This window comes from Haliotis rufescens, unplaced genomic scaffold (genome assembly GCF_023055435.1).
Source record: "Haliotis rufescens isolate VD_foot unplaced genomic scaffold, xgHalRufe1.0.p SCAF_8, whole genome shotgun sequence".
NCBI lineage: Eukaryota > Metazoa > Mollusca > Gastropoda > Lepetellida > Haliotidae > Haliotis > Haliotis rufescens.
This window is the reverse complement of record NW_025964372.1, coordinates 43,507,824-43,533,679: the sequence shown is the minus strand read 5'-3', so window position 1 is coordinate 43,533,679 and position 25,856 is coordinate 43,507,824. Positions and strand designations below refer to the sequence as shown.

The window sequence follows — 25,856 nt, the reverse complement described above, 5'->3', positions numbered from 1 at the left end:
GAAACAATGTCAGAGTTGTTTTGTTTTTAGGTTAAAAAAGACTTTATATGTATTCTTCCAAGGATGAGGATCTGTTTATTGCAGAATCGGTCAAAGACCCCAACCAACACAGAGAATATACCTCCAAGACCAAGTTCAGGTTTGAAGACTTACTGATACTTCATATTGACTGAATAAGTTTCCTTTGACACCGCTTTAAAACAGTGATGCAAGTTTAAGTCATAAACCACTTTGGTGAAACCCACGAGCACGGATATGGTGCTGACAAACCTAAAAAAAAAAGAATTCGAAGCCACGATCATAGGTTTCTGGCACACCTAAGGGAAGCAACTCTACACAGCAAATTGTGGTGTCACCTGTGTCCATGATATTAAAAACAGAAAGTGGTCCAGGTGTGTATCACCAAGTTCAATGAATTCTGTGTTCATGAGTCTCCTGTGTTAGAATAGGATCGGGGGTCTGACTCACTGACTTGGTTGATGCATGTCTTCGTATCCCTATCACAAAGGTCAATGCTTATAATGTCACTGGATTGTCTTGGGTTGATGGTCATCGTATCCCAGTTGTGTACATTATGCTCATGATGCCACAACACCGGTACACGAGTGTGTTCTTTAATCTGACCATGCTGTTGTGTTTCAGCAGGCAGCATGTCCCCGCGTCATGGCAGCCAGGTGTTGTCCGACTCGTCCAGCCAGACAGAAGACTCACCGATCACAACTGTAAGTGACTCTCTGACTTGATTTGTTTTGATAGTGTCTAATTTGTAGAAGTTACAAGTTGATGTTATAGGGCTGATTGTATTCTCTGTGTATATCTGATTTCAACAAAAGCTACCAGTATCTGCTCATGATTGTTGGTAATTGTGTTCAGAATTGACTTCATTATTCTTTGCATTTATGGAGGTGTAAAGATAAGAAACCGATGTACGAACGTGTAAATCCATAAACAGTAGACTTCGGTTACAAGGAACTCAAAGGGACCAGAATTGTTAGTTTGTTATAACTGTAGTTCATTAATAGTATATTTACAGCATATATACAGCAAATGGCCATGGCCACAAAACAGTTCGTTATATCGGTCAGTTTGTTTTATTAAAGCAGACCCGTGAAGATCCGGGGTAGAATACGTCTTTAGCAACCCTTGCTTGCCGTAAAAGGTGACTATGCTTGTCACAACAGGCGGCTAACAGGATCGGGTGGTCAGGCTCGCTGACTTGGTTGATGCATGTCATTATATCCCAGTTGTGTGGAACGATGCTCATGCCGTCAATCACTGGATTGTGTGTTCCAGACTTGATTATTTACAGACCACCATCATTTAGCTTGAATATTGCTGAGTGCGGCGTTAAACAACAAGCAGCACCAGCTGTTTTAAGCATGTTTGTCATAAACGTAGTCTACTTTAGCATATTTACATAGTGTGGACACCGGTTTTTAATGTTTATACTGCCATAAATGCGAAATCATTGAAGTCAATTCTTACACATCTATAAGTCAACAACAATAGCTTCACTTTTTTAATCTTAAACACAAAAAGCAACAATACGAATTCAGTGTGAAATCGTTCAGCACAATAATGCAACCCAAGCCCCACCCACCCAATTATCAGCCAATCAGGGAACAGCAGTCCGCTACTGGCATGACCTAAATTTTCTTTGGTCTGTACTAACAGATGCCATGAAATCACTTACAGTTTATTTTACAGTGCTTAAATTTTAGCACAGGACCAAAGCTTAAGTGTATAAAATGACATCAAACGTATATATCAGTCGGTCATGTTTGTAGAAATATTGTGAGGCCATCTTCTCAAGAACAACCAGACCAAGTAGCCTGTATTATGTTTGATGTGAATATCTTCGATGGTCCAATATTTGTTCATGACGTAAAATTCAACTATCGGCTCATCTTCTCATCAGCTCCTCTTGAAAGTATTGTGTCATTCTGATAATGACTACATGACTCCCCCCCCTCCCCCCCCCCATGAGGGTTAGAATTTCGCTTTAGCATCCCATGGTTGTCACAACAGGCGGCTAACAGGATCAGGTGGTCAGAGTCACTGACTTGGTTGATGCTTGTCATCGTATCCCCATTGAATAGATCAATGCTCATGATGTCAATCACTGGATTGTCTGGTCTAGACTTGATAATTTACATGCCGCTGTCATGTAGCTAGAACATTGCAGAGTGTGGCGTTAAACAACAAACGAACAGCCTTAACCACTATAACACACATATTCCTTTCAGAAAGCAGCACCAGTGCCTAAACCTGTTCCGACTGAGCCTAGGAAGGAGCCTAGGCCATTGTCGCTGAAGAAAGACAGGACTTCCAGAATCTCATCAACATCCTCCTCCGCTGCTAGGGAGTCCTCTCATCGAGCAATCAAAGTTGATAAATCACCAACAGTGCCAAAAACAATGTTCCCTGTGGCGATAAGTTATGTTTCCATTCACGGAGGGGATGACTTCGATATGACCTTTGACCCAAATAGGTCACCTGAGTTTTATATTAAGAAACGTGGTGGTCCAATAGAAAGTTCTGGGTTGAAATTGGAACGATCTCGAACTTCGTACATTGGACCTAAACACCCAAGCAAACATAAAGGATTATTAACTGACCTTGACCTCTCTGAAGAGCCCCTGGATGTTATAAATAGTGGTTCAAAAACTTCGGCTGTTGACCGCGGAGGAAAATCGTCACTGCCGAAGCCTTCTGTGCCAAGTCAGCAGTATTTGGACGGTGGGAGGTCAGTCACATTCTGTGCAGAGAATAATCGAGGGTCAAGGTCAATGCAAAGTCCACGTGGAGGTCATGAGGTATCACGGGAAGTGATAGATATGGACCAGTTGGATCAGGAAGTTCTGAAAGCGAAGAGGTAGGCTGTTAGGTTCTGTCTTGATTTGTGTGAATACTTTCTGGTATTGACTTTTTGAGGGTCCCAGAACTGCATGTTGTGTTTTTATATCGCCATGGTTACAGATGCATGTTGTTTTGTTGTGTTGTGTTGAGACCACTATTCACCTGTTTTCCCACCCTGTATATATTTAGCATGGATACCCACGCTTCTATCTTTCTTTTTAAAAAGATATCCGAAAGTTTAGATTTCAAGCTTTACACAACCAATGAGGCTATGACAGTTTAATTTGGCCGCATACATTTCTTACACCTCCTAGTGTCTGTCGCATTCCGGGTCAGAACAGGCCGCTAGTTCCCAATGCTTGTCATAAAAGTCGACTGTAAAGATGATTGGATGGTCACAATGGTGATTCGGGCGGTTGGGTAGCCTTGTGGTAAAAGCGTTTGTACTCATGCTGTAGACCTGGGTTTCGAATCCTGGCATGGGTTCAATGTGTGAAGCCCATTTCTGGTGTCCCCTCCCGTGATATTGCTGGAATATTGCTAAAAGCGGCGTAAAACCATACTCACTCACATGTTGAGTGTGTGACACCATGCCCCAACTGCATGTTGTTCTCGCTATCAAACACTGGTTTGAAGACTTGACTACGTGCACGCTGTTAGCTGGAATATTGCTGTGTTAAACAACATGCACTCTTTGACAAACATTTTTAGCCCTTTTACCTGTGTACTTAGATATGTTTAAAATTAATTACAGAAAACAAATCATAAATTTGTTGTGGCCTAATACACGTGTATCATGTGACTGGTACCAATGTGTGTTATGAGTGATGAAAACTCTCTGCACCCAGTTAAAATGCATGTTTTCAAGGCTATGTGGACATAATGTTGCAATGAGAAGTGAAAACTGGTTTATGTGTATTTGTGCTGATACTCTAGGGGGAGCTATTCACTGTCCAAATACCCTGTGCTGTAAGTACGTAGTTCAAGACGGCGGTTGCTGTATCTTGTAGCATTGTGTCCAGCTGTGACATCGTAGCTATGTACTGCTCCACTGTTACTGTTGGGTATGTACTGGTTGTTGATACATAGCTGCGACTCTTCCTATAGTTACGCGTGAGTCTGATGATGTTTTTACACCGGCCTTCACAAGATCCGTCAGAGTGCACATTAAAGAATATCATGAAAATCTTCCGTAACCATGATACAGAAAACGACATTTATAACGAACTCAAGGGGACCACTAATTTTAGTTCATTATAACCGTAGTTCGTTAAAGGTAAGGTGAGGTTTGGTATGACGCGGCCAGGCATCGAACACCGGACCTTCCGCTCTCCGGGCGGACGCTCTACCACAAGACCATGGAGGCGGTCCTAGTTAGTTAAAAGCATATTTACAGCATATATACACCAAATGCAAACGACCAAAAATCAGTTCGTTATATCTATCAGTTCGTTATAAACGTAGTGTACTGTAATCCTTTAGCTTGACCTGCACAAAATGATTGAAAATTCATCTTGTTAAAAGTTACTAACCAGAAAATTTAATTTCAAATTTTCTCATTGTCGCTTAATTTTAAACATAGTAACAGTGACTGATTTTCAATTAAAATGACACCATATGTCCAGACAAGAACTTTTTTAATATAAGGCTCTGTGCATTACATATATCTTAAGTCAATGTCAATATACCACGACACTGTTTCGATAAGGGGAGCTGGAATTGTAGTGATTACAGAGACCCATGACTGTTGCAGACACGTTTTCCAGTCGTACACCGCTGTAGCAGGATACATGGAAATATATTAATTCAAGTATTTTACATGTCAGGTACGATAGTCCTTCATGTTCACTCTGACATAGCTTGCATTGCATTGGCTGGTGCAAAACAGAATCGGACTCTATTAGCAATCTCATTAAAATCACCTCTTTCACTCCGATACAATACCTCTGCATGAAGACCTGGGCCCCGTTCCTCAAAGCAATCTTAGCGCTAAGATGATCGTAAACCTATGTTAAAGTATGGGACTTATGATCACCTTAGCGCTAAGATCGCTTTGAGGAACGGGGCCCTGAGGACTTCTCCAGACTTGGCCACCTCATCGTCGCGGGAACTTTCTAATTAGCCAATCAATGTCAAGGCTTCTTAATTCTCAATACAAGGAGCAAAGCATCCATACAAGCATGTCTGATTTCTATTTCTCAAAAACAAATATAATCGCATTGTTTTGTTGTGGATGTTTTGTGAATGTTCTTGTTTGCCATGTCATCTACACTCTTTAGGGTGTATCGTTGAGGAAATATTTGTTCTATGTAGGTTATGGTGTGTAAAGGTCTGATGCCTGAATTGAAGTGGCTACAAAATGAAGCAAAATGGTTTTAGAAAGCTGACAGCTGATTGGCTCAGGAACCAACACATCCTTCATTTTGCTATGAAGTATCATCAGATCTCGACCAGGGACGTATAGCATCGGAGTGAAGATCTGATTTCAGTGACATTAACTCTGTATCAGTAGTACTGTGGAAGGAGTCGTAGCTACATGTCAGCGACCAGTAGATGTCCGCTAGTAAAAGCGGACAGTGCATAGCTGAAACAACAGTTATATCTTTAGCCCATCTTTCAGTCCAAGATGAAGAGTGATTACCTCCGTAGCTGATAATCCATAGACACATCTGTTACATGGTCCATAATAACAGATAGTTTTCTTACATGTAGTGCTTTTTTCTCAATCTTGACACCTAAGTTAAATCAACAAAATATTTGCTTTTTTTTAAATCATGCTTGTAGTGAATCTTTGGGATGTAACAATCCCCTGAACGATCCATCGTAATCCATTGTGATCCATTGTGATTACTGTTCTTCATCGTCAGTCAGCTGGGGTCATGGCCTATAACATCTTCCCAAGGCAAGTGAGTTCACTGACTATAAAAGTCCAGTTTCCACCCTTGCCGAACCAGGCTGGTATTATGGAGTTACATTTTGGCTGGACTAACAAGTCTATGCATAGTCCAATCAAAATCGCGCAACGACAATGAAATCCGGTTAGTAAACTATTGTGCAGATTTTGGTCGATTGCATGATTTGAAAAGCATGTGCACTGCCAACTCGTTGTCAACAGATATTTTCCAAGTCTTTTCATGTTTTTTATCAAGGTGCTCACGTGATTTGATGCACTTCGCGGTGTAAGACCCGTTTTATCATAATACAGATCTTGATTATCGATCAGATCGCCTTGACTGGGTGCCACCATTTTGTCTGAAACAAATGTAAGTGAAACGAGAGGTGGAATCTGATTGGTCCATAGGAGAGGCTTAGAAGGGCTTAGAACTCGTAATACCCACTGGTGGCGCTACGATTGAGCCCAGGAATTCTAGCCTAGTTGGGCAAGGGTGGATACTGGACTTTTAAAGTCAGTTAACTCCCTTGCCTCGGGAAGATGGGCCTATAAATGTGGTAGGGGCTATGAAGTAAAAGATTAAAAGGAAAAATGAGAATAGAACTTATCCATTTCATATTCGCTTTGTGAAGATCCAGGGTGGAATAGGTCTTAAGCAACCCATGCTTGCCGTAAGAGGTGACTATGCTTGTCGTAAGAGGCGACTATCCAGGCGACTGGATCGGGTGGTCAAGCTCGCTGACTTGGTTGAAGCATGTCATCGATCCCAATTGCGTGGATCTAAGCACTTGACATCAATCACTGGATTGTCTGGTCCAGACTTGATTATTTACTGACCACCGCCATATAGGTGGAATATTGCTGGGTGCTGCATTAAACAACAAACAAACAAACAAACATTTCGTATTCAAACTCCTACAGAAGCAGCTCGACCCCTGTGTGAACCCTGGTTCAGAATACTGGGGTAGGTCACCATCCTGCCCTGCTTGTTGAGCTGGGTCGGTGGTCAGACTGAGTGACCAGGATGATTGCTTGTCAACGTACCCCGGTGGTGTTGATCGTTGTTCACGCTTTCAATCACTGGATTGCATTTTCCAGCCTCGATTATTAACAGGCCTCTGTGACATATACTGAGCAAAAAACGTCAGGCATCATGAAATATTTGGGAGATATTTTTTTGTAGTGATCACTGAGCACACAATTTCATAAAAAATCCCCCCAAATAATCATGATCCCTAACTATTTGGTTCAGTATAGTTATAATATTGCTGACAGCGGCAAAAACAACAAATAGCTAGATAGAAAAGATACCTAACTTCAACATGATATTCATTCAACATTTTGAAGATTCTTCTTTATGACAAGGGGCGGTCGGGTAGCCTTGTGGTTAAAGCATTCACTCATTGCGCTGAAGACCCGGGTTCGATTCCCGACATGGGTACAATGTGTAAAGCCCATTTCTGGTGTCCCCCGCCGTGATATTGTTGGAATATTGCTAAAAGCAGCATAAAACCATCCTCACTCACTCGGGGCGGTCGGGTAGCCAAGTGGTTAAAGCGTTCGCTTGTCACGCCGAAGACCCGGGTTCGATTCCCGACATGGGTACAATGTGTGAAGCCCATTTCTGGTGTCCCCCGCCGTGATATTGCTGGAATATTGCTAAAAGCGGCGTAAAACCATACTCACTCACTCACTCCTCACTCACTCTCTTTGTGACTTTGTCTTCAAGTAGTGTATGTTAGCTTATCACCTAACAGTACTCCTTTTGAGAATATATATATCGCATCCCGGTTCACTGTGATTATGTTTCTAGGCTTGTCAGCACCATACCCTTGCTCATGGCTTTTACCCACATGGTAAACATCTAACACCTGCATCACTTCAGGATTTCTTCCAAAATGAAGCTGGGGGGCACGGGTGGCCCAGTTGTCTAAGGCGCCGCGATTCGCTGTGCAGAGTTGCATCCCTTGGGCACGCCAGAAACCTATGATTGTGGGTTCAAATCCCGGTTCGCCCCGATTATGTTTCTAGGTTAGTCAGCACCATACCCGTGCTCGTGGGTTTCACCGAAGTGGTAAACGTCTGAGACCTGCATCACTTCGGGCTTTCCTCCCACATTAAGCTGACACGCCTAGATATAACTGGAATACTGTTAAATGTGGCGTTAAACCCAACTTACTCACTCACTCACTCCAAAATGAAGCTAACATGCCCTGATTATAACTGGAATACTGTTCACAGTGGCATTAAACCCAACTCTCTCACTCATCTTATAAAATTGCTTGAACATGAAAATGAATACTCTCAAGATTGTAATGATTGTTCATAATCACATGTGCAGTATAATGTATTCAGCTCCGTAAAATACAAAATTAAGTTCGGTATTTCATTAACTAGAACATGTCATGTTAGAAATAACAATATTTTAATTGATATATATTTATATTCAGTTTCATTGAAAAAAATAAATTCTGTAATTCATAAACCTGTAGATATCAACAAATTCAATTGATGTTATGATGTATCTGCCCATCACTATCGCACATGACCTTGACATTGCAGACCAGCAAGCCACCACTCTGCGTATAGTAGCGCAGGGTCGGTGCTGCCCTCTAGTGGCTATACAGTCGCACCATACTTTATAGAATCACACCACGAGTTCTTACAGAGGACTAACACCTTTGTTAGCTGTCACAGGTAACCATGGAAATGACCTATAGGCCTAGACACACGCTGTATGCACTAGATGCTTATTATATGCATATATAATTATTGTAGTCATATATATCGCCAACTAACTCACTAACTGATTAATTACCTTTTTAATTTGTTGTTGGGTAATGTCTTTTACAAGATGACTCTGTATTTGAAGGATCTTTATTCCTACTGACCCTGTCAAACTATGCACTGTCTTTGACTATAATGATATGCTATTTTCCCTAAAACTGTTGGTCAGTCAGTACAAAAATGTGCTATCTCCCTTTAACTGGTAATCGGGCAGTACAATGGTGTTCTATTTTCCTAAAACTGGTATTTGCCGTAAACAGGTGATCAGTCAGTACAATGATTTGCTATTTTCCCAAGCCTGGTGATCAGTCAGTAGAATGATATGCTATTTCCCTAAAACTGGTGATCAGTCAGTACAATGATGTGCTATTTCCCTAAAACTGGTGATCAGTCAGTACAATGATATGCTATTTCCCTAAAACTGGTGATCAGTCAGTACAATGATGCCCTTTTTCCCGTAAACTGGTGATCAGTCAGTACAATGATAAGCTATTTCCCTAAAACTGGTGATCAGTCAGTACAATGATAAGCTATTTCCCAAGACTGGTGATCAGTCAGTACAATGATAAGCTATTTCCCAAGACTGGTGATCAGTCAGTACAATGATATGCTATTTCCCTAAAACTGGTGATCAGTCAGTACAATGATGCCCTATTTTCCGTAAACTGGTGATCAGTCAGTACAGTGATATGCTATTTCCCATAAACTGGTGTTAAGTCAGTACAGTGATATGCTATTTCCCATAAACTGGTGTTAAGTCAGTAAAGTGATATGCTATTTCCCATAAACTGGTGTTAAGTCAGTACAGTGATATGCTATTTACCATAAACTGGTGATCAGTCATGCTGTGTTTTTGAGAGTGAATGTTTCAAATGAGACCAAATAATACTTGGGAGCGGAAATGTAGATACATGTATGTGCAGAAAGGGAATTCCACTGTGACATATTTTGGCCACATGGTACTTTAGGTCTTCCAGCCATATAGTATGACTCAATGACTATCTTTAAGCATTTAAACTGACATCCAACTTTTAAACTGCACCCTACGAATGCTGAGATGTGTCATACTATTTACCTGTATGTTGGATCATGTATTATGAGATTTGGGACTATCCTTATCATAAGCTGAGTAGTACATCGCCATGTACATTCCTGAAGTGGCTCTGGTCTTGCTATTAGGGCTGGGGGGGGCGGTCGGGTAGCCTAGTGGTTTAAGCGTTCGCTCGTCACGCCGAAGACCCGGGTTCGATTCCCGACATGGGTACAATGTGTGAAGCCCATTTCTAGTGTCCCCCGCCGTGATATTGCTGGAATATTGCGTAAAACCATACTCACTCACTCACTATTAGGGCTGGGACTGAAGACTACCCGCATCCTATACAACTAACTGTCCGGACCCATGGCCACATGATCTAACGACTGGGAAATAATGTACCAGCTGTCAAAACAGTGTGGATAAAACTTTCAACTCCGGATCCTTCACTCCTTTGGCTACTCCGTTGACTGTCGAATGGACCTGTGAAGATGCGGGGTAGAATAGGTCTTCAGCCACCCATGCTTGCCGTAAGAGGTGACTAACGGGATCAGAAGGTCAGACTTGCTGACTTGGTTGATGCATGTCATCGTATCCCAATTGTGTAGATCGATGCTCATTATATCAATTACTGGATTGTCTAGTCCAGACTTGATTATTCACAGACTGCCGTCATATGGCTGGAATACTGCTGCATGCGACGTTAAACAACAAACAAACTCCACCTCACAGACTCAATTCGGCATAGGGTGCATTTGTTTTTTTAGCCACATCTTGTTTAAGTCGAAATATGGCCATACCCTTATTTTGGGCCTTACAGTTGCCATGATTGATCTTTGCAAAGGGAAGTAACTGTAAGCCATGTAAGCTTTGTTCCTCGTACCTGGGTCTATAGGGTCTACCCATCCCAGCCCTACAGTCTATATACTACTTGTTCCTGCTGTGATTGGCTATGCTACACAGATACATGCTGGGTGATATACAACTGTTGGGATGTAACAGAGGTGATATGTGATTTGCCTTATTGAGGCCAAAAAGGCGTCCCTGACAACTTTGTGAGTAATCTTTATAAATGCCCCCGAGTAGCATAATTTACATAACAGTCTGTATTTTCATGTGTATATTACAGATTTTGTATAGAAAACAGAGAAGAAGGGTTATATGATTGCCTTGTGACTATTCAAAGAGTTTCAGTTTAAATTAATGTTTGAACTAAATCTTTGTTCACTGCTTTATACTGCTTGATCTGTGATAATTTGTCACTTTTCTAAGCACCTGGGGTGCGGATACTGTATATTCTGACACTGTTGTCCTATAATGCATATCACTTGACACAGATTGATTTGAGGTTAGCAAGTAAGGATACCAGAATATGGGTAAATTGAGGTAGGTTCTTTCCATGATACGTATCACAATATCCTGTTTTATTGCTCAGTATATCGGGTGATTTCAAATAGCTATTTCTGTTAAGAGTTTAATGTTATACACTTGCCAATACCTTTGCAACGTTTCCATGATTCCAAAATGCAAGTTCGTATTCTGGAGTTCTTCTGTGGCAGTGGTGTAACACCAAGTCATCACTGTCCCGGAACGTGCATCCATGCATATTTATTGAAATATAACATTATGCTGTTCCAGCATCTTGTTTTGTTCCATTTATGAACTTCAATTCCTACAATGATGTTTCAAATTGCTTCTGAATTCAAAATTTTGAATGATACAATATATTGTGATACGTATCGCAATACGGCCTTGTGCATTGTAAAATATTGTGATATACTTTAAACATCCAATACCCATCCCTATTAGCAAGACTTCAGGGAAAGTGCAAGTTTGGGAGCATTTCGTTCCAGGTTCTATTGATCCTGATAATCCCTTGTAGATGAGTCTATGATACTGCTGACTGTGTATCATGGTACAGTATTGTATCTCTGTATCATCCCTACTGTCTCTGCTGCTTCTGGTTTGCCTGATAGTTAGACAGCTTCTCTCACTCGTGTGGTGATGCGCTACTCTCGGCTGGGTCTTCTTCATCATCTTGTCTTTCAGCATATTTCCTGTATGTACCTTTACGCACCCTCATGTACCTCTTTGTACCTTTACGTACCATGATTAAAGAGCATTTTACGTCACTTTCATATGTTTATATTTTTAAAAATAGATTGTTTTAATTCTGTTATCGATAAATATATTTTTCTGTCAATATTTTAATCACTAATGTTTATGTAGGTAACTAGTCCATTAGTCACTGCATGTTTTGTTTTTTGTTAAATGGTGTACCCTAAAGGTCAAAGGTCAAAGTGACAGGTGATGAGATATTCCTCTAGTAATTGTCTATGTGATTTTTCATTCATTGATTAAGATATTATTTTGTTTAAATATTTTGCTCAGTTCATATTCTGTATTTTTCTAAGTTCATTGAGTGCAAATAGTTTATCATTTTAGTTTATGTAATAATTCTTTGAGTGTTGTTTATGTTTTTTTATTGAAAGATGGTTAACGTCTATAAATTTATTACCTAATTTCTTATCCAGGCCAGGTTTGAAGAAAACGTTAGATCGCCTTCCAAACAAAATGAGTTTTCCAATCAATGTTGCCATGGCCGCGGGACCTGTGACATTTTCCCCGGAGATTCCTGAGAACAAGGTGGCGAAATCTCACAACAAGTTTGTCCCTATGCAGCTGAGGACGCAGCCAGGGAACCTGCCCCCCGCTCAACTTCAGCGAGTCAGCACCGCGCTGGCCGAACCTAGAGGTACCCTTCGTGTGTAGTGAGTGAGTGAGTGAGTGAGTGAGTGTGTGACCGAGTGGGTGGGTGGGTGGGTGGGCGGGCGGGCAGGCGAGCCAGTGAGGTTAAACGCCACTTTAAACAAGGAAACCCTAATTGAAGCAGGTGTCAGACTGTTACCACTTACCCACGGTCATTGGTTTGTAGCATGCCCAAGGGACACAACTCAGGTGCACCACAATTTGTCTTGCCTAAGAAGACTGGGTCACCCATGCCTCCACACCATTATGAACAGTAATTCAGTTACATGTCAGGTGTGTCAGGTTTGGTTGGTTTGTTGTTTCACACTGCACTCAGCAATATTCCAGCTATATGACGGCGGCCTGTAAATAATCGAGTCTGGACCAGACAATCCAGTGATTGATATCCATTTGGTATCGATGACATGCATCAACCAAGTCAGCGAGCCTGACCACCCGATCCCGTTAGTCCTATGACAAGCCTCCTACATACAATCCCGTGATTGATGTCATGTGCACAGATCCATGCAATCCGGAAACAATGACAAACATCAACCAAGTCAGCGAACTTGACCACCTGATCCTGTTAGTTCCCTCTTACAACAAGCATAGTCGCCTTTTATAGCAAGCATGGGTTGCTGAAGACCTATTCTATCCCAGATCTACACGGTCTATGCTTGTCGTAAGAGGCGACTAACAGGATCAGGTGGTCAGGCTCGTTGACTTGGTTGAAGCATGTCATCTCTATTGCATGGATCGATGCTCATGATGTCAATCACTGGATTGTCTGGTCCAGACTTGATTATTTACAGACCGCCGTCATATAGCTGGAATATTGCTGAGTTTACCGTTAAACAACGTACAAACAAACATGACCAAGTGATCGTCTGCAGGTACCAGGGTCATCATATTGATGTGAGGTGGGTGTTTGGAAGTGAGGTGGACGGGGATGAAATCTGATAATTTATTGTGGCCAAGAGAAGCTGTGTCCCAATAGTGTGAAACCCATGAAGATTCCGGGGTAGAATAGGTCTTCAGCAACCCATGCTTGCCGTAAAAGGTGACTAAGTTTGTGTAAAAGGCGACTAATGAGATCAGGTGGTCAGGCTCGCTGACTTGGTTGATATATGTCATCCTATCCGGATTGCGTGGATCGATGCTCATGCTGTTAATCACTGGATTGTCTGGTCCAGACTCGATTATTTACAGACCACTGTCATATAGCTGGAATATTGCTGAGTGTGGCATTAAACAACAAACAAACAAACAAAAAGGAACAGGGAAATACAATTGAAATGGTAAATCCAACTGACCAGTGATATTCTGTGGATTTACACACTGGGCGCACTGGTTTGTATGTTTATACCTTAATTAACGCAATACGTCAGTTCTTGTAAATAACTAAAGTCAACAATAATTAGACTCCACAATAACACAAATACTGTAGACAATAATACAGACTCTGCTGTGAATCCTATAAGCAGTGTTCGAAATACCTGCCTGCCCAACTGTCCGAGACGGGTTGATTTCAACTCGGGCTGCCAGATTTTCAAATCCCCCTGCCCGACGGTCGGGTTATATTTCATATGTGACAATATTCTAAATATTTCCCGATGATAATCATTAATTCACATGTAAAGATGAATGATAAAATGTAACCAAAAAGAAACCCCGTTAGCTTATCCTGAGAAACATATGATTATAGTGGGCAGGCAGGTTTTGGTCAGGGCTGGCAAGTATTTCAGCTAGCCAGTCCTGTGGTCTGGCTGAAATTTTTGGGAGTTTCATACCCTGCTATAAGGTAGTAAGCCTGTGGTTTGGCTTTGATCAGATATTGGATTGTTTCAGTGAGCGGAGGATTTCCTACCCGCCGCCTGGAATCCCTCCCCCGTAGCCACACCCAAGTTGTCACGGAAACCAAGGGTCCTTCTATGTCTGTGAAGAGAGGAAAGAATCATGGGATAGGCGGTGCCAGTGAGATGGACACTGCTGGAGTGAGCGGCCATCACTCCAACAGCAAAGAAAAGTAAGTTCGGTTGAGATCAATTTCATTGATGAGGTTTACTTCCGACGTCAGCATTGGCATTGGCAAACACCTTCTCCCCAGAAACCCCAGACCAATAAAGCTGAAACTTTCGGCCAGTTCCCACAAACGATGACAACTAAATTTGTTTCAAAACACAGTCCAAATCCAATTTTTTTTAAATATTTGGATACTACATGGCCTGTTGTTATAAAAATGTTATCAAATTTAGTTTTTCTGTACAATGTACATTTCAAGCCTACTTTTGCTAAATATGGCAGGACTATCGCACATATTGATTGTCCAATCAGAGAACCTTTACAAAATGAACATCCAGGTTCCGAAAACATATCAATGCTGACACTAACTTTTATTGGCCATCTTTGTCGACATTGTTGGCTGCATATCCAGGTGAGCTACAGTGCTGTGCACCATTATCTATATTTACTTGGCAGGAAATGTCTGCACAGTGAAATATGCATAGACATTATCTACTTGTTTTAGCCGAGAGCACACTCATGACCTTTTATTTGGGAAGAGATACATTGATAAGGGGCACATAATTTGTCTTTGTTTGAAAAAAACCCTGAAAATGTTTTCTCATATACCAGGGGAACAATAATTTATGAGTAAGTGAGTTGATATTTAACATCACATCTGCAATATTTCATCCATATAGTAACTTGATAATAATAGATGGGCACTTATTTGAAAAATTAAAACTTAACAATTTGTTTATTCTATTCTAAGGGCCTAGGGGGTGTTAGCCATCTAAGTCACCACTACGTATTTGCTAGGCAGTATTAAGTCCCTTAGCCATGCCAGGATCCGATGAAGAAGTGTTTGAATCCCAGATTTGCCTTGATTATGATATTTAGGTTGTCAGCACAGTGACCATGCATAACATGGTATCTAAGACCTGTGCCTGTGGGTTTCACAAAAGTAGCATAGTATCCAAGACCTGTGCCTGTGGGTTTCACAAAAGTAGCATAGTATCCAAGACCTGTGCCTGTGGGTTTCACAAAGTAGCATAGTATCCAGACCTGTGCCTGTCGGTTTCACAAAAGTAGCAAAGTATCCAAGACCTGTGCCTGTGGGTTTCACAAAAGTAGCAAAGTATCCAAGACCTGTGTCAGTGGGTTTCACAAAAGTAGCATAGTATCCAAGACCTGTGTCAGTGGGTTTCACAAAAGTAGCAAAGTATCCAAGACCTGTGCCTGTGGGTTTCACAAAGTAGCATAGTATCCAGACCTGTGCCTGTCGGTTTCACAAAAGTAGCAAAGTATCCAAGACCTGTGCCTGTGGGTTTCACAAAAGTAGCAAAGTATCCAAGACCTGTGTCAGTGGGTTTCACAAAAGTAGCATAGTATCCAAGACCTGTGTCAGTGGGTTTCACAAAAGTAGCAAAGTATCCAAGACCTGTGCCTGTGGGTTTCACAAAAGTAGCATAGTATCCAAGACCTGTGTCAGTGGGTTTCACAAAAGTAGCAAAGTATCCAAGACCTGTGTCAGTGGGTTTCACAAAAGTAGCAAAGTATCCAAGACCTGTGTCAGTGGGTTTCACAAAAGTAGCAAAGTATCCAAGACCTGTGTCAGTGGGTTTCACAAAAGTAGCAAAGTATCCAAGACCTGTGTCAGTGGGTTTCACAAAAGTAGCAAAGTATCCAAGACCTGTGTCAGTGGGTTTCACAAAAGTAGCAAAGTATCCAAGACCTGTGTCAGTGGGTTTCACAAAAGTAGCAAAGTATCCAAGACCTGTGTCAGTGGGTTTCACAAAAGTAGCAAAGTATCCAAGACCTGTGCCTGTGGGTTTCACAAAAGTAGCAAAGTATCCAAGACCTGTGTCAGTGGGGTTTGTATAGTATCTATGATGTGAGCCAGTTAAAGCTTACACATAAAGCTAGCACACTCCGATACAGGTGAAATAGAAACACAGATGGTGCACTTCTTGAAGGAACCACAGTTCAATGTGCAGAGATGTGTCCCTAAGTTGTGCCAGATAGCTACTGTCCTGGGTTCGAATCCCAGAGTCACACTGATAATGCTGGTAGTTTCATAGTCAACACTATAACCATACTTGTGACTTTCACAAAAATAGAACCCGTGACGATCCGGGGTAGAATAGGTCTTCAGCAACCCATGCTTGCTGTAAAAGGCGACTATGCTTGTCGTAAAAGGCGACTAATGGGATCGGGTGGTCAGGCTCGCTGACTTGGTTGATGCACGTCATCAATCCCAATTGCGTGGACGCCGCGATATGACTGGAATACTGTTAAAGGCGGCGTTAAACCCAACTCACTCACACTCACCAATTGTGTGGATTGATGCTCATGATGTCAATCACTGGATTATCTAGTCCAGACTTCATTATTTTACAGCCTGCTGTCTTATAGCTGGAATATTGTGCGCCGTTAAACAACAAACAAAAATCCAAACAAAGCAATGATGGCAAATATATCCAGGGTGCTAATCAAAATAAAATGGAGATATAATACCATGGATAGTAGAGGATGTCACATGAACTATATTTCAGAGTATCCAGATCAAAGGGCTCCTCCCACCGCCGACTCAACCAATCAGGACACATCCGTGAGCCCGACTCCGTCTTACTCAGCCAATCATGGACGTTCAAGCCTCAGGAAGAGGCTCTGCAAGGAGCCAGATAGCATCTGATTGACTCATGTAAATACTAATGTTATATATCATTGAATGAGGTTGGGTCATCGGTGTGAAAATGATCAAGTCATAGTACACCTGCATTAACACTTTCAATGCTGGTTTTCGTTACGATTGTTAAGTTTGGTTCTGTATTATGGCTCTGTATAGAATTGGTCCCCAGTACACCATAGTTTGTACCCTGTCTTGTTGAAGGTGCAAAATCATAGGGTTTTTATATAATTAATCAGAACATCAACTTTTTTTGTGGCATCAATGATTTCAGTGATCCATTCGTATAATTATATCACTGTTTTCTTTTTGCTCCCAATGGAGTCTGTATTGGTGTATAATCAAGACTGATTATTCTCTGGCATGGGATTTTGAATTTACACTGCTCTGCACAAAGCTGTGTTGGAAAAGGGCATTCCCTGTACATGTATCAGCTATAAATAGAATTTAAACAGATACACATCATGAAATTATTATGAAAAAAGCTATTTCATATGAAGAGTGATTAAAGTGTTAACTGTCATACCAAAGCCCTGGGTTCGATTCTCCACATGGTTACACTGGTATATGACCTCAATGTGCTGGAATATTGATAAATGCAACGTAAAACCATATTCACTCACTCATATGAGAAGTCCACATTTGTAGGAAACAAGGAAGTGATCTGTGGAACTTTGGGCATTAATTTCAGACACCACAGAGAACTATTGCTAGTTACTGAAAGTCTGACAGTAGTGTTAAATCCTGTTCACTCACTGAGTTTAGTGTCATTATTAGACTAACATCTTGTCTCTGAAATGAAAATGTTTTACAGAAAACACAGTTGTTAAGTTATTTCAATGAAATAGAATAAAAAAGAGCCCAGAGACTCTTCATTTTCAGTCAGAAACATCAGTAATCTAGACTTGCCAACTAGGATAAATTGCATGGGATGATTAGATATATTTGTCAGATGTTGCCATTGTTTGCAATACAATCCCCACGTTAAGGCTTGAATGTGTTCAACTACCTCATGAAGGAGTTCAGTCTGCAGATAAGTCAGTATTCTTTTTTTTTCACCAAAATAGTATTTATATGCTTTAGAGTTCAATGTAGGAGTAAAACACACATTTACTTGGAACCCATTTTCATTACTGGGAACGTGTGTTCCAATAGTTTTAAAATTTAGGGACGAAATATAATTGAAGAAGCATATATCTTCTGATATGAACAATCCAGGAATTGCCCTGTTGAAATTAACCACACAAGGAATGTCGTAAAACAGTCTTAAACATGCCTTCATGGCTTTTTGTGTAGGATGTCCCATTGTATAACCTGTTGCCTGTGTAACGCTGGGTGTAAAAAGTGTGTGGACCAAGTGGGTACCCTTGACTTCCTGAGTCATTAATGCCTCAGTCACATTTGCCGCCGCGGCCGTGGGGTTTAAAATATCTACGTCCAATAGCAATTACAGGGCCGCCGCAGCGTTCCTACAGTCACATACTGTAGCAGTCACATATGTTAGGGTAGCCGCACGGCGTATTTTGAATTTGTGGAGACAGAAAACCTGCGGCTGCGTACGGCCTATGAAGTGATGACACACAGTCGTCTGAGGGCATCCCTGCGGTGGCCATAATTTTTTTGACAAATACAAAGGCAAATGCGAGGTAGGTGCAAGGCGCCCACAAGGCGCCCGCAGGGGGACCATACGGCGACCGTGCTGCCAGACTGAGGCTTAGTAACCGCAACACGGGGCAGCTGCAAGCAAATGCAAGGTCACCGTACGCCCAACGTATGGTCACGGTGGAACCGCTCTACGGCATGGCTACAGCGTGTCTAAGTGTCTAATTGCTACGGCAAACCTAAAAAATAAAAAAGTATACACTATAATCCCATGGCGACCCCTACGGCCTGTAAAAGGTGACCCTAGGGTGACCCTGAGGCCACCACAGGTATCTCTCAATTTCGGGGGGCTACAGCCACCATATCCTAGCCGTAGAGCAAATGTGACTGAGGCATAACATACATAACTGGGCTGACTGTCTGTGAGTGGTTATCATGGATTGTTCATTTGTGGGAATATTTTTATACATAACTGTTGTTTAAAATTGATTGGTTAATTTCATCAGAATATCTGTGTGTTATTCTGAATGGACTTTGATATTGTTTAACTTCTTTGTGGAAGATTTGGTTCATGAATTAGAAACATTGATATCCTGTAATCCTTGAAAGACACCTGTCCTACACCAGTCTTTATAACACTTTAAGTGTTAGCATAAATAATGCATACTTTGTGCAATGCAGATGTTGAATGGTGTATACTTTGAGTAATGCAGATTTTGAACACTGTATACTTTGTGCAATGCAGATGTTGAACAATGTATACTTTGAGTAATGCAGATGTTGAACAATGTATACTTTGAGTAATGCAGATGTTGAACAGTGTATACTTTGTGCAATGCAGATGTTGAACAATGTATACTTTGAGTAATGCAGATGTTGAACATTGTATACTTTGTGCAATGCAGATGTTGAACAATGTATACTTTGAGTAATGCAGATGTTGAACAGTGTATACTTTGAGTAATGCAGATGTTGAACAGTGTATACTTTGTGCAATGCAGATGTTGAACAATGTATGCTTTGAGTAATGCAGATGTTGAACAGTGTATACTTTGAGTAATGCAGATGTTGAACAGTGTATACATCGTGCAATGCAGATGATGAACAATGTATACTTTGAGAAATGCAGTTGAACAGTGTCTACTTTGAGTAATGCAGATGTTGAACAGTGTATACTTTTTACAATGTATACTTTGAGTAATGCATATGTTGAACAATGTATACTTTGAGTAATGCAGATGTTGAACAATGTATACTTTGTGCAATGCAGATGTTGAACAATGTATACTTTGAGTAATGCAGTTGTTGAACAGTGTCTACTTTGAGTAATGCAGATGTTGAACAGTGTATACTTTGTGCAATGCAGATGTTGAACAGTGTATACTTGTAGTAATGCAGATGTTGAACAATGTATACTTTGAGTAATGCAGATGTTGAACAGTGTATACTTTGTACAATGTATACTTTGAGTAATGCATATGTTGAACAATGTATACTTTGAGTAATGCAGATGTTGAACAATGTATACTTTGAGTAATGCAGATGTTGAACAATGTATCCTTTGAGTAATGCAGACATTGAATAATGCATACTTGGAATATTTCATACTTTAAATAATGTATTCTTTGAATATTTCATCCTTCAAATGCATACTTTGAATAGTGAATACTTTGAATAATACAAGCTTTCAACAATTCAAACTTCCAGTCATGCATACGTTTGAATAACTGATACATTGAGGATGCATACTTTGACAAATGCATGCTTCATGTGATGCAGGACACTAGCTGTAGCAAATACTTCCTGTTATTTGCCCCCGGCTGTTTAATTAGAACAATGCACAGGTGTTTAACGAGAACAGTGCGCAGGTGTTTAATTAGAACAATGGACAGGTGTTTAATTAGAACAATGGACAGGTGTTTCATGTACGAGTTTATATAAGAAAGCAAGGGTTTGTTTATAATCTGGTATTGTACAATATAATATACTCAGCAGAACATTTCCTTCAGCTGAAGTATTTCTGTGGGAACATGTCTGGTTGGTCCTGAATTATCGTGTGGATATTGAAGTCATTACAATTGCCATTGTCGTCTCCCTTGTATCACGCCTGGCCAACTATAACCCCTGTATTCTGTTGTTGTGTTACAACAACTGTCAGCCCTGAAATTAGGCTGGAATGCCTCTTATAGTCAAATTATAGAACTATAAGGCAGCTCTTAATTAATTAGAACTTCTACCATGACATTTTAGCTTCCTGCTCCTGATTGGCCCTCAGCAGTACCAAGTTTATGTTAGACCATGACTTCTGTGTTGTTGTTGATGACTTGCGAAAGAAAATATTTATTTAATAGCATTACTTTCACAAACCCAATGGAAGGCAATTTCAAATTCAAATACTGTATTGTGGATCACAATATCATAAGCAAGTGTGGCAAAACATTTTGATCTCCTTGTTGTCCAAAGTAGAAATGAGTGGTTGACTGTCCCTTCTTAACACTACATACCCTAGACATGTCGACACACAGATATTATTAACATTTTGGCATTCATAGGTATTTGACTTCAAAACAGCATTTGGTATCCATTGCATGTATGAAGTCAGTGGATATAGTTCCTAGTTATCAGCCTTTCTCAGTCTTGTATATTTAATGTTTGTATTCACAAACTGCACAATAGTCTGTCTGTGCAGATTTGTCTCTTACTTGAATCAAAAACAACTTTGTCTGTGAACGCATTTGAATCAGCATTTTACAAATATTTCTAACTTTTTTAAAGCATTTTTCTTTTTCTATATTGAAGTCATAAAGACCCATCCATGTTGCAGATCAGTCATTTTATGCATTGTAACAATTGTGTCCGTTTTATTACCTTGTTTTATTACTTTGTTTTATGGCTTTTTTTCCCGCAGTGTTTTGTTACAATTCCCAAAACACTTTTTTATGATATTCATGGCTTCAAATATTATTAACATGTCACCGTTAATAATAAGGCAAAAATAATTGTTTCCAGATTGGATAAGAATCCCTTTGTTTGCTTATGTCTTATGTTCTACAACCAATGTCGTGAGTTGTCATGGCTGCCTCAGGTTACAGTTTATGTGAATTTTTTTTAATTTAATTTTTATTGTGACTCCTTGTGTTGGAGTCTGATCTATGAGGTCACTCTGTTTGTCTCTAGTCCAGGATTGAAACTCGAAACAAACAGCCATCTTAGTGCTAAGACTGCAGTGATACCATGTTATGTGACTTATGATAACACTATCTTAGTATGTGTATTTGTGAGTGAGTGAGTGAGTATGATTTTACGCCGTTTTTGGCAATATTCCAGCAATATCACGGCGGGGGACACCAGAAATGGGCTTCACACATTGTACCCATGTTGGGAATCGAACCCGGGTCTTCGACTTGACGAGCGAACACTTTAACCACTAGGCTACCCGACCGCCCCATAAGTGTATGTAGTCTGAATTATCAATTGTGTATGTTAAGTCACAGGAGTCATTGATGTTATGTCTTCGTAAAAGCATTTGAAGAATATTTCTTTCAATAAGAAATTTACTTATGATTGAAGTCCTTGCTAAGTCCTTACTTATGATATTCGATAGTCTGTGTTGAGGTATATGATCTTAATTACTATAAAGATACATGCTTGTCGTAAGAGGCGACTAACGGGATCAGGTGGTCAGGCTCGCTGACTTGGTTATGCATGTTATTGTATTCCAATTGCGTGGATCGATGCTCATGATGTCAATAACTGGATTGTCTAGTCCAGACTCGATTATTTACAGACTGCCATCATAAAGCTGGAATATTGCTGAGTGCAGCATTAATCAACAAACAAACAAACAAAAACAAACATGCATAGTAAAGTAAATGAGTCTTAATCATCATACATTTAGGGTTAAATATGAACACGAATATATATATATATAGGTCTTTGAAAGGCATTTAGACGTGATACACATTTATTTATGGATGTCAATATGAATATATATATGTTTCTGTTTTATGTTGCAAAAACTATTTGTCATGTGTTTGAGCAATTCACAAACTGATATGAACTAAATCAATGCTTTTGTATGCATAATATTTCCATTTGTATATGGCATCATATCTCCAACATTCACATCACTGAAGCAATTTAAAGGCATTTTGTTTTCTTTGTTTTATTTCATTGTTCATTATGTTGTTGCCTTTTATGCATTTGCTGAACTTTGAAAAATATATATGTATATGTGATCATATGTGATAAGATATAGTCATTGTAAAATATTTTTTTACTTTTGAAATCGTAACTATTTTATGCAGGAAAAGATAAAATGGTTGCCATGTTTTCATTGTTTGCTTTTAAAGAATTATTTGTTCCAATGGAAAAGGAAACAGTGTTATGTAGAAAACCATAAACAGATTTATCACCCTAAACTGGCTCCCACAGGAGATATTGCTTGGGTGAGATCAATGGATATCTACATTGTTGATATCGCTGCATTGAAATTGCATCACAATGCTTTGCAGACTATTGTGATGTCATTGGTTACCATGACATCACAATCAAATGACATCACTGATGGCTCTGCTACTGAAGCTGTTATCAGTACTTTTCACGCTTAAGACACTGCTTATTACTGTGTACAAACTGAAAAAGTTGGAAGAATGATGTTGGATGATAAATAAAATCTCACCTTCGTGTCTTTTGATATCAAATATATTAACACCCTAAAATAATGAATTAAAGTTTTAAAATTATAAAGCTGTTTTAAAGGAAAAATTGTCAGATAAAAAAGTTTAAGATTAAGAAGGAATAGAATGGATGGTGGATTTCATGGCTAGTGATTTCATTGATTAGCGGATTGTTTATCATGGCTGTTATAAATTAATCAAGTAAATGCTCTAGTGGTAGTGCTACCACCATTAAAGTCTGCCTACTTTGAGCAGTATTAAACATTCATTCCTTGTGTCATGTTCCACCTGTACATTGTGTTAGTGTCTCACTGTTGTCATGGCAACAGATCTGAAGGCGGCAATGGTTTCTGGCACAAAGTGTGTCAGTGATATGATGGTTGTTAATTGGATTTGTACTTTATTGAAAGAGATGCTATAATTAGTTCTATCATTGTGAAAATTAATTAACCGCATGGGAAGGCAACCTTTGGAATGATTTCACTTTTGTTTTATGCATTTTTCTCTCTCTATATTTTTTGTTATGTAAAATTGTTTGGGTTTGATAATTTAGGTGGGAAAAATCATTATTCTGTTAGGGGGAACGGGTGGCCCAGTCGTCTAAGGCGCGTCGATTTGCTGTGCAGAGTTGTGTCCCCTGGACACGCCAGAAACCTATGATTGTGGGTTCGAATCCTGGTTCGCTCCGATTATGTTTCTAGGTTTGTCAGCATCATACCCGTGCTCGTGGGTTTCACCGAAGTAAACGTCTGAGACCTGCATCACTTCGCTACTTTCAACCTCCATGTATCAATGCAATGCCTTTTGTCTCAGTAAACTATTGACCTACATTCCCAATATGCTTAAACAGGGGTTTTCCAATGTGTCACTGAAACATGGCGTCAAACTTGGCTGAAAGTCATTTGGCACTATTTGATAAGTCTGTCCAGTGTTGCCTTACACCCAGTAAATGAAATTGAATCCCTTGATAAGACTGTCCAGTGTTGCCTTACACCCAGTAAATGATAGTGAATCCCTTGATAAGTCTGTCCAGTGTTGCCTTACACCCAGTAAATGATAGTGAATCCCTTGATAAGTCTGTCCAGTGTTGCCTTACACCCAGTAAATGATAGTGAATCCCTTGATAAGTCTGTCCAGTGTCGCCTTACACCCTGTAAATGATAGTGAATCCCTTGATAAGTCTGTCCAGTGTTGCCTTACACCCAGTAAATGATAGTGAATCCCTTCATAAGTCTGTCCAGTGTTGCCTTACACCCAGTAAATGATAGTGAATCCCTTGATAAGTCTGTCCAGTGTCGCCTTACACCCTGTAAATGATAGTGAATCCCTTGATAAGTCTGTCCAGTGTTGCCTTACACCCAGTAAATGATAGTGAATCCCTTGATAAGTCTGTCCAGTGCTGCCTTACACCCAGTAAATGATAGTGAATCCCTTGATAAGTCTGTCCAGTGTTGCCTTACACCCAGTAAATGACAGTGAATCCCTTGATACGTCTGTCCAGTGTTGCCTTACACCCAGTAAATGATAGTGAATCCCTTGATAAGTCTGTCCAGTGTTGCCTTACACCCAGTAAATGATAGTGAATCCCTTGATAAGTCTGTCCAGTGTTGCCTTACACCCAGTAAATGATAGTGAATCCCTTGATAGGTCTGTCCAGTGTTGCCTTACACCCAGTAAATGATAGTGAATCCCTTGATAAGTCTGTCCAGTGTTGCCTTACACCCAGTAAATGATAGTGAATCCCTTGATAAGTCTGTCCAGTGTTGCCTTACACCCAGTAAATGATAGTGAATCCCTTAATAAGTCTGTCCAGTGTTGCCTTACACCCAGTAAATGATAGTGAATCCCTTGATAAGTCTGTCCAGTGTTGCCTTACACCCAGTAAATGATAGTGAATCCCTTGATAAGTCTGTCCAGTGTAGCCTTACACCCAGTTAAAGATAGTGAATCCCTTGATACGTCTGTCAAGCGTTGCCTTACACCCAGTAAATGATAGTGAATCCCTTGATAAGTCTGTCCAGTGTTGCCTTACACCCACTTAAAGATAGTGAATCCCTTGATACGTCTGTCCAGTGTTGCCTTACACCCAGTAAATGATAGTGAATCCCTTGATAAGTCTGTCCAGTGCTGCCACCCATTAAAGGATAGGGAATAGTCTGTCCACAATGTTCTCATCATCTGCTCAATAGATCCAATATGAATCCTGTAGACATAGTTAAAATGTGTATACCGAGTTACAGATTTTAGAGTTTGTTTCCCCTTACATGTTATTCTTTTTAAATAGATCATGTTTCAGTTAATCTGTGACAAGCATGTTATCAGTATTGAGTTACCTCCCCTTTCAAGTCAGCCAAATTTAATACAGATTTATAATATATGTGAAATATTTAAGTGAATCTGTGATAAGCATGTTATCAGCATTGAGTTACCTCCCCTTTCAAGTCAGCCAACTTTAATGCAGATTAGATGTCATTTTTTTGTGAATTTATGATGAGCATTTTTATCAGCATTGAGTTACCTCCCCTTTCAAGTCAGCCAAATTTAGTACAGATTAGAAATGAAATA

General features: G+C 40.1%; 1 protein-coding gene across 1 annotated transcript in view; it reads left to right on the top strand.

Moving 5' to 3' along the window:
• LOC124151915 overlaps positions 1-23,224 on the top strand; it is an 82,642-nt gene extending 59,418 nt beyond the window's left edge. Inside the window, exons 17-23 of the mRNA XM_048388930.1 lie at positions 85-139; positions 643-722; positions 2,247-2,875; positions 8,315-8,449; positions 12,107-12,327; positions 14,169-14,346; positions 16,877-23,224. Coding sequence (XP_048244887.1) covers positions 85-139; positions 643-722; positions 2,247-2,875; positions 8,315-8,449; positions 12,107-12,327; positions 14,169-14,346; positions 16,877-17,009 — 1,431 coding nt within the window. The 3' untranslated portion in view covers positions 17,010-23,224. The remainder of the gene's footprint in view (positions 1-84; positions 140-642; positions 723-2,246; positions 2,876-8,314; positions 8,450-12,106; positions 12,328-14,168; positions 14,347-16,876) is intronic.
• Positions 23,225-25,856: the final 2,632 nt, after the last annotated feature.